The sequence below is a fragment of the Muscardinus avellanarius genome, assembly GCF_963383645.1.
Source record: "Muscardinus avellanarius genome assembly, chromosome: 3".
Lineage (NCBI taxonomy): Eukaryota > Metazoa > Chordata > Mammalia > Rodentia > Gliridae > Muscardinus > Muscardinus avellanarius.
Genome location: NC_137788.1, coordinates 7,574,225 through 7,583,864, shown reverse-complemented (window position 1 = coordinate 7,583,864; position 9,640 = coordinate 7,574,225). Strand labels below are relative to the sequence as shown.

General features: G+C 50.0%; 1 protein-coding gene across 1 annotated transcript; it reads right to left on the bottom strand.

The window, feature by feature from the left end:
• Positions 1-503: 503 nt before the first annotated feature.
• On the bottom strand, positions 504-8,351 carry RBP7 (retinol binding protein 7; the record flags this gene model as incomplete). The annotated part of the gene is given in 7 exon segments (XM_080691276.1): positions 504-554; positions 2,335-2,436; positions 2,869-2,953; positions 2,955-3,035; positions 3,037-3,040; positions 7,119-7,313; positions 8,336-8,351. Coding segments are annotated over 7 exon segments (534 nt in total).
• Between the last annotated feature and the right edge of the window lie 1,289 nt (positions 8,352-9,640).

Here is a 9,640-nt window from a genome sequence, read left to right as displayed (position 1 = left end):
AAAATTAAATCGGGCTGAGGGTGTATCTTGGAGGTAGAATGCCCCTAGGTCTAATTCCCAACACACACAAACACAGACACACACAGACACACACAGACACAAATAAAAAATAAACCAGGCATGGTGGTGCACCCTATAATCCCAGTACTTGAGAGGCTGAGACTAGGAGGACGGGTTCAAGATCCGCCTTAGCAAGTAGTGAGATGTTCATCTACCTAGCAAGAACCTGTTTCAAATATAAAAATAAAATAGGGCTGAGGGGATAGCTTGGAGGTAGACCAGCTCTGGATTCAATCTCTCGTACCACAAGAAAAAAAGCAAGAAAGATATCAGAGTCTCTTGAACAGGTTTATTGAAGCCGGGCAGTTTTCCCACAATGCAATGGCTTCTGGTATACAGGCTACGCGCCGTCTCTCCAACCGTGAGGACAGAGGAGCAGTGTTTATCCTGCAGTAGAACGTGGCTTTTAGCTGTGGCCACCCTTGGCCGCTGCTGGGTAGGATTCAGGCTCTCTGGAAAGTCTGCTTGAACACTTGGCCTTCACAGAACATTTCCTGGGATGGGGTGGAAGAAGATGCATTGACACGTGATCTGTTTTGATTCTTTTTTTCTTTTTTTTTTTTGCGGTGCTGAACTCAGGGACATTCTACCTCTGAGCTACGGCCTCCCAAATGCTGGAATTACAAGCGTGCGCCACCACGCCCGGCGTGTTTTGATTCTTAATACTTTTTTTTTTTTTTGCAGTATTGGGGATAGAATCCAGGGGCATTCTACCTTCAAGCTACACCCCTAGCCCTATTTTTTATTCTTTATTTTGAAACAGGGTCTCACTGAGTTGCAAAGGGCCTCAATAAGCAGCTGAGGCTGTCCGCGAAACGTGATCCTCCTGTCTCAGCCTCCCAAATGCTGGGATGACAAGCGCATGTCACCAAGCCCAGCTGAAATGTGATTATTATACAAAAAAGAGGCCGGGCGTGGTGGCACACGCTTGTAATCCCCGCGCTTGGGAGGCTGAGACAGGAGGATCGCACGGGTTCGAAGCCGGCCTCAGCTACTTAGTGAGGCTCTCAGCAACTTAGTGAGACCCTGTTTCCAAATAAATATAAAATAGGTCTGGGAGTATAGCCCGGAAGTAGAAAAGCCCCTGGGTTCCACCCCCAGTACCGAAGGAGGGGGAGGGGGAGGGGAAGGGGGAGGGGGAGGAGAAGAAGAGGAAGAGGAGAAGAAGAAGAAGAAGAAGAAGAAGAAGAAGAAGAAGAAGAAGAAGAAGAAGAAGAAGAAGAAGAAGAAGAAGAAGAAGAAATAAAAAGGCCGAGGATGGAATAACTCAGTGGTAGAAATCCCCTGGGTTTAATCATCAGTTTATTTATTTATTTATTGTAGTGCTAGGGATTGAACTCAGGGCATTCTACCCTCAAGCTACACCCCTAGCCCTACTTTATTTTTTATATAGAAACAGGATTTGGCATCCTGGCAAGGTGGTTCATACTTATAACTCCAGCACTTGGGAGGCTGAGACAGGAGGATCTCGCAGGTTCAAAGCCAGCCTCAGCTAGTGAGGCTCTCAGCAATTTAGTGAGACCCTATTTCCAAATAAAATATAAAAGCTAAGCATGGTGACTCACACTTGTATCCCAGTACTTGGCCGTCTGAAACAGGAGGATTGCACAGGTTCGAAGCCAGCCTCAGCTACTTAGTGAGACCCTGTTTCCGAATAAAATATAAAAATAGATCTAGGGGTATAGGCTGGAGGTAGAAAGTCCCTGGGTTCCATCCCCAGTACTACAAAGAAAAAAAAAAGTATAAAAATAGGTCTGGAGCTGGGCGTGGTGGTGCATTCTTGTAATCCCAGCATTTGGGAGGCTGGGACCAGAGGATCGCGGTTTGTGGACAGCCTCAGTTACTTAGTGAGGCCCTCTGCCAACTCAGTGAGACCCGGTTTCAAAACAAAGAATAAAATACAGGGCAGGGGGTATAGCTCAGAGGTAGAATGCCCCTGGGTTCCATCCCCAGACGTGCAAAAAATAAATAAATAAATAAAATGAATAAAAATAGGTCTGGAAGTGTAGCCTGGAGGTAGAAAGCCCCTGGGTTCTACCCCCAGTACCAAAAAAAAAAAAAAAAAAAAACCCTGGAGGTGTAGCTCAGAGGGACAATGCCCATGGGTTCCATCCCCAATACCACAAATAAATAAATTAATTAAAGTAAAATAGAGCTGGGGGTATAGCTCAGAGGTAGAGCATCCCTGGGTTTAATCCCCATTACCACACGCATGCACGCGCGCGCACGCACACACACACACACACACACACACGCACACAATGTGGTGGGTACCAGGTGGAGTTTGTCCCCTTCGACCCAGTGGGTCCAGCCTCTGTTCTTTTTCTCCCCCTTTTGCACACAGGTGAGTTTGTCATTCTCCCAGGTAACCAAGCTCTGCGTGAGAGAGAGAAGAAAAGGTTGGTTTGCTCTACGAGCGTCTTCTAACATTACTAGGTGCGATCCAAGCCAAGTTAACCTTTCAAAAGGAGCAGCCCATGTGACTACAGCCTTTATCTTTATTATTATTTTGTGTGTGTGTGGTACTGGGGATGGAACCCAGGGGCATTCTACCTCCAACCTACACCCCCAGCCTGATTTTTTCTTCTTTATTTTGAAACAGGGTCTCACTAAGTTGCGGAGGACCTCACTAAGTAGCTGAGGCTGTCCGCGAACCGTGATCCTCCCGTCTCAGCCTCCCGGATGCGGGGATGACAAGCGAGCGCACCACGCCCGGCTTTTCCCTTGATTTCAGAGGTAGCAGGTGCGCTGGAGGCTGAGCAGGGCCTGCAGGAGCCCAGCAGCCCCCCAGCTGCACCCAGCCCTCACCTTGCATCGTCTGTTATCCAGCCCCTTGCTATCTTCATCAAACTCTTCTCCGACTGTGAATCCCACCAGGTAGCTCCTCAGGCTGCGTGCGGATGGTGAAGGCATCCCCGTCTTGCTCCATCACTTTTTGTGGCTTCAGCAATTTGGCTATTTTACGCGTGGCGAAGTATACCTGTGGAACAGTGTGTGTGTGTGTGTGTGTGTGTGTGTGTGTGTGTGTGTGTGTGTGTGTGTGTTACTAGGGATTAAACCCAGGGACATTCTACCTTTGAGCTACATCTTCAGCCCTATTTTAAAATTTTTTATATTTATTTATTTTTATTTTATTTACTTTGTGGTACTGGGGGTGGAACCCAGGGGCTTTATACCTCCAGGCTATACTCCCAGACCTATTTTATACTTTATTTGGAAACGGGGTCTCACTAAGTTGCTGAGAGCCTCACTCAGTAGCTGAGGCTGGCTTCGAACCAGCGCGATGCTCCTGTCTCAGCCTCCCAAGCGCGGGGATTACAAGTGTGTGCCACCACGCCTGGCTTTTTTTTTTTTTTTTTTTCTGGTACTGAGGATGGAACCCAGGGACATTTTACCTCCGGGATACACTTTCAGACCTATTTTTTATATCTTATTTGGAAAAGGGGTTTCTTAAGCCAGCTGAGACTGGCTTCAAACCTGTGAGATCCTCCTGTCTCAGCCTCCCAAGCATAAAGATTACAAGCATGCACTACTATACCCGGCTATGCCTGGCTTTTTATTACCATAATAATAATAATAATTATTATTATTATTATTATGCAATACTGGAGATGGAACCCAGGGGCATTCTACGTCCAAGCTACACCCCCAGCCCTATTTTTTTTTTCTTTATTTTGAAACAGGGTTTCACTGAATTGCAGAGGGCCTCACTAAGTAGTAGCTAAGGTTGGCTGTGAACTGGGATCCTCCTGTCTCAGCCTCCCAAATGCTGGGATTACAAATGTGTGCTGCCACGCCCGACTTTTTATTCTTATTTTGAAAGAATCTCACTAGATTGATGAGAGTCTCACTACTTGTGGAAGCTATCCTAAACCTATGATCTTCCTGTCTCAGCCTCTCATGTACTGGGATTATAGGTATGTGCAATATTGCCCCCCCCTTTTTTTTTGCAGGTCTGGGGATGGAACCCAGAGGCATTAGACCTTCGAGCTACACCCCCTTTGTTTATTTTGAAACAGAGTCTCACTGAGTTGCGGAGGGCCTCACTTAGTAGCTGAGGCTGTCCGTGAACTGCGATCCTCCGGTCTCAGCCTCCCAAATGCTGGGATTACGAGCGTGCACCACCACGCCCGGCTTTTGCCCCCCCTTTTAATAAGATCTCCCTAAGTTGCTCTGTGCCTCACTAAATTGCTGTAAAGGCTAACCACAAACCTGCAATCCTCCTGTCTCAGATTCCCAAATACTGGAATTAGAGGTTTGCACTACCACGCCCGGCTTCTGTAAAATAATTTGAAAAAAAAAAATTCTGTTGGTAGTCATATCTGAAATCCCAGTACTTGTAAGGCTGAGACAGGGTCTCATCAATCCAGTAAGACATAATGTGAAATATAAATAAAATAGGGCTAGGAACATCACTCAGAGGTAGAATGTCCCTGGGTTCAATGACTCGTGCCATAAAATAAAATAAAATACACACTGCAAAACTAACAAAGTATATAGGCACTGATTAAATGGATTTACAGTACTCAGATTTATTGGATATTTTAAGACTTCAGGCTTGGAAGAAAACAGGCCTCTGTAGTAAACTGAGGGTACCCATGTGTGCTTATTTATTTTTGGTTTTGAACCCAAGAGCTTTCTACCTCCGAGTTAATTATTATTATTATTATTTTAGATACTAGGGATGGATCCCAGGGGCATCTACCTTTGAGCTCCACCCCCTGCCCTATTTTTTATTCTTTATTTTGAAACAGGGCCTCACTGAGTTGCAGAGGGCCTCACTAAGTAGCTGAGGCTGTCCATGAACCATGATCCTCCTGTCTCAGCCTCCTGAATGCTGGGATGACAAGTGTGCGCCCTGCCCAACCTTACATTATTTTTTTATATTGAAACACAGTCTCAGTTGTTGAGAATCTCACTGGGTTGCTGAGGCTGGCCTGGAATCTGCTACCCTCAAGTCTTACGTCCCAAGCACTGGGAATACAAGGTTAGGGTTACCCATCAGGAGATTTTAAATCTAAAGCCACAGTATCTATTTCCTTTACTGTTTTTCTACTTTCTACCTTTCTTCTCTCTCTCTCTGAAACAAGGTCTCACTAAGTTGCTGAGAGCCTCACTAAGTGGCTGCAACCTGTGATCCTCCTGTCTCAGCCTCCCAAGAACTGGGATTCCAAGTGTGCGCCACCACGCCCGGCGCCCGGCATATCTTTATTTCTTTCTACCCTACTTCAAACATACAGTTGGGGAAACTGAGGCCGGGGGCGAGCTGAGCCGGAGGTGAAACCAGAAAGCTCGGCTCTGGGCCATCTGTCGGAAATGCGGGCGGGCCGCGCCCTCGAGCCCTCCCCGCGGAGGGAGGCCCTGGAATGGTGTCCCCGAGGCAGAAGCCCCTCGCGCTGAGATCGTCAGATATGAAAAGTGTTGGTAAGTTTGCTCCCAGAGGGCAGGGAGCAAAATCCCCAGGCGGCTGGGGAGACCGGCCACCAGCGGACCCCCGCCCCGCCCCACGCAGCCCCCCTGCTCCCGAGGGACCGAGCTCTCTCCCTGGGGGCCTCGCGGCGCCCACTCCTCCCTCCCCAGGGCCGCGGAGGCCCCCAGCACTTGCAGAGCGGGGGGTGGGGGGGGCGTCCCCGGGGCGAGGGGCGGCCAGCGGCCTCCAGGGGACCGGGGTTGCTTTTCGCCTCCAGTCCACAAGGGTTAGGGGTGGGGTCAGGACGTGGGGCTGCGGCCCTGTACTCGGGAGGCAAGGACTGGAGGATAGCAGATTGGAGGACGGCCTCAGAAACCTAGCGAGACCCTGTTTCAAAATGAAATAGGGCTTGTAATCCCAGCATTCGGGAGGCTGAGACTGGAGGATCGCGGTTCGCGGACAGCCCCAGTTGCTATTTAGCGAGGTCCTTTGCAACTCGGTGAGACCCTGTTTCAAAAATAAAAAGACTAAAGCCGGGCGTGGTGGCGCTCGCTTGTAATCCTAGCATTTAGGAGGCTGAGACCGGAGGATCGCGGTTCGCGGACAGCCTCAGCTACTTAGTGAGACCGTCTGCAACTCAGTGAGACCCGGTTTCAAAATACAGAATAAAAATAGGGTAGGGGGTGTAGCTCGGAGGTAGAATGCCCCTGGGTTCCACCCCCAGACCCGAAAAATGAATGAATGAATGAATGAAATAAAAAGACTAAGCCGGGCGTGATGGCTCTCGCTTGTCATCCCAGCATTCGGGAGGCTGAGACAGGAGGATCTGGGTTTGCGGACAGCCTCAGCTACTTAGTGAGGCCCTCTGCAACTCAGTGAGACCCTGTTTCAAAATAAAGAATAATAAAATAGGGCTGGGGTATAGCTCAGGGGTAGAATGCCCTGGGAGGAGGAGAAGGAGAAGGAGGAGGAGGAGGAAGAGGAGGAGGAGAGGGGGAGGGGAGGGGAGGGGGAGGAGGAGGAGGGGGGAGGAGAAGGAGAAGGAGGAGGGGGAGGGGGAGGAGGAGGAGGAGGAGAGGGGAGGGGGAGGAGGAGGAGGAGGAGAGGGGAGGGGGAGGGGAGGGGAGGGGGAGGAGGAGGAGGGGGGAGGAGAAGGAGAAGGAGGAGGAGGAGGAGGAGGAGAGGGGAGGGGGAGGGGAGGGGAGGGGGAGGAGGAGGAGGGGGGAGGAGAAGGAGAAGGAGGAGGGGGAGGGGGAGGAGGAGGAGGAGAGGGGAGGGGGAGGAGGAGGAGGAGGAGAGGGGAGGGGGAGGGGAGGGGGAGGAGGAGGAGGGGGGAGGAGAAGGAGAAGGAGGAGGGGGAGGGGGAGGAGGAGGAGGAGGACGAGGACGAGGAGGACTGTCCCGTCCCATAGGATCCAGGAGGGGTGCTCCAGCGGGCTCCGAGCTTCCCTTTGAGAGCCCCCTCCCCTTAGAGGACCGGAGCTTCGCGCCCGGGATAGAAAAGGGCAGGGAAGGTAGATGCGGGCGGCGCGGGGGGGGGGCAGTGGACAGCGGACGGACAGACTGCGGGGGGGGGCAGCGGACGGACAGACTGCGAGGGGGGGCCGGCGGTGGTGAAGGAAGGGGCGGCGCCCCCGGGCTCTCCTACCTAGGGCCAGCATGTAGCCGTGGAAGTTGTCGCTGCCCAGCAGGTCCCAGGTGCCGCTCGGGTCGGCGGCCTGGTGCTGGGCCGGAGACCCCAGGCCGGTCCGGGCCACCTGCTTCCTTTCTCTGCTTATAATGACCAAGGATGCGCGCACACCCTTGATGCCAAATTCGGTGTGGACAGCAAATAACAGTGTCCCTACGAGCCCAACCGCATGGGCGGGGCTCGGGGCGGGGCCGGCACCCCCGGTCCTCCCGGGACCTGGGCGCGGAGCCCGAGGCTCGCGGGGTCTGGCCCGCAGCAATGGGGTGAGACTTGAGAAAAGGAAGCCAGAGTTCGGGAGGCGGAGACAGGAGGATCGCGGTTCGCGGACAGCCTCAGCTACTTAGTGAGGCCCTCTGTTTCAAAATAAGGAATAAAAAATCAGCCGGGCTCGGTGGCGCACACTTGTAATCCCCGCGCTTGGGAGGCTGAAAGAGATCCTGCTTCCAAATAAAATATAAAATAGGTCCGGGAGTGTAGCCCGGTGGTAGAAGGCCCCTGGGTTCCATCCCCAATACCACCAAAAAAATAAAAAAATAAAAAAATAAAATAAAATAAAAATAAAAAATAGGGCTGGGGGTGTATGTAGCTCAGGGTAGAATGCCCCTGGGTTCTACCCACAGTACCACAAAATTAATAATAATAATAATAATAATAATAATAATAATAATAAGAAGAAGAAGAAGAAGAAGAAATAAGAAATTAAAAAAAGGACTGGGGTGTAGCTCAGGGTCTGAAACAGAAGGAGCACAGGTTTTAGGACAGCCTCAGCTACATAGAAAGTTTCCAAACAAAAAATAAATTGATCTGGGGGTGTTACTTGGAGGTACAATGCCCCTGGGTTCCATTCCCAGTACCAAATAAATAAATAAATAAATAAATAAATAAATAAATAGTGTTTTTTTTTTTTTAACCAATCAATCCCAAGATAGTACCTGCTGGTGATAAACTTAACTTCTTTGTAACAAGAAAATGACAGCTCTGTGATTCTGCTAGTTTTTTGTTTTTTCTTTTTGTGGTATTGGGGATGAAACCCAGGGGTATTCTACCTCTGAGCTACATCCAGCCCTATTTTATTTTATTTGGAAACAGGTTCTCACTAAGTTGCAGAGGGCCTAAGTTGCTGAGGCTGGCCACGAACCTGCGATCCTCCTGAGCTTCCCAAGTACTGGGATTACAGATGTTCTCTACCATGTCTGGTTTCTCAGCCCTATTTTATATTTTAGTTTGAAGACAGGGCCTTAGTTCCTGAGGCTGGCCTCAAACTTGTGATTCTCCTCTCTTAGCCTCCCATCTACTGAGATTACAGATGTGTGCCATCATGCCTGGCTTATTTATTTTCTGTAGTGGGTACTGAACTCACAGACATTCTACCTCCAAGCTTCAGCCACAGTCTTTTTTATTATTTATTTTTGTGTGGTACTAGGGGTTGAACTCATGGGTATTGTACCCCTGAGCTGTAGCCCCAGCCCTATTTATTTTTATTTTGAAACAGGGTCTTCCCAGGTTAATGAGAGTCTCACTACTCGCTGAGGCTGTCCTCTGACCTGCAATCCTACATTTAAAAACAGAAATCTAGGTGTAGTGGCACATGCCTCTCATACCAGTACTTGGGAGGCTGATCAGGAAGATTGCAGGCTCCAGGGCTCAAGGACAGATTTCACAACATAGCGAGACTTTCAGCAACCTAGGGAGACCGTGTTTCTCAGTATAAAAATAAAAATAAGACTAGGCAGGGTGTAGAGGTGCACACATGCAATCTTAGTTCTTGGGAGGCTGAGACAGGAGGATCGGAGGTTCAAGGACAGCCTCAGGAACTTAGTGCGGCCCTCCACAACCTAGCAGGACCCTGTTTCAAAACTAAAAGTAAAAATAAAAAGAGCCGGAGGTGTCCCTTGGAGGTAGAATGAATGCCCCTGGGTTCCATCCTCAAAACCACAAAACAAGCAAACAAGGAAACAGGCAAGCAAACAAACTTGCCTGGGGCCAGGCAGCATCGTGGCGCCCGCCCGTAATTCCAGAACTGGGGAGGTTGAGTTTGGAGGGTTGCAAGTTCCAGGCCAGCCAGTGCAACTTGGCAAGACCCTGTTTCAAAATTAAAAGGGCTGGGGCTGTGTGTGGTGGCTCACGCTTGTAATCCCAGCGCTTGGGAGGCTGAGACAGGAGGATCGCGCAGGTTCGAAGCCAGCCTCAGCTATTGAGCGAGGCTCCCAGCTACCTAGTGAGACCCTGTTTCCAAATAAAAATAAAAATAAGACTAGGCAGGGTGTAGAGATGCACACATGGAATCTTAGTTCTTGGGAGGCTGAGACAGGAGGATCGGAGGTTCAAGGATAGGTCTAAGATAGGTCTGAGAGTATAGCCCGGGGGTAGAAAAGCCCCTGGGTTCCACTCCCCAGTACAACACACACAAAAAAATTAAAATGGCTGGAAACAGGGCTTAGTGACAGATGAACCTTGGGTTCCATCCCCAGTACTGCTAA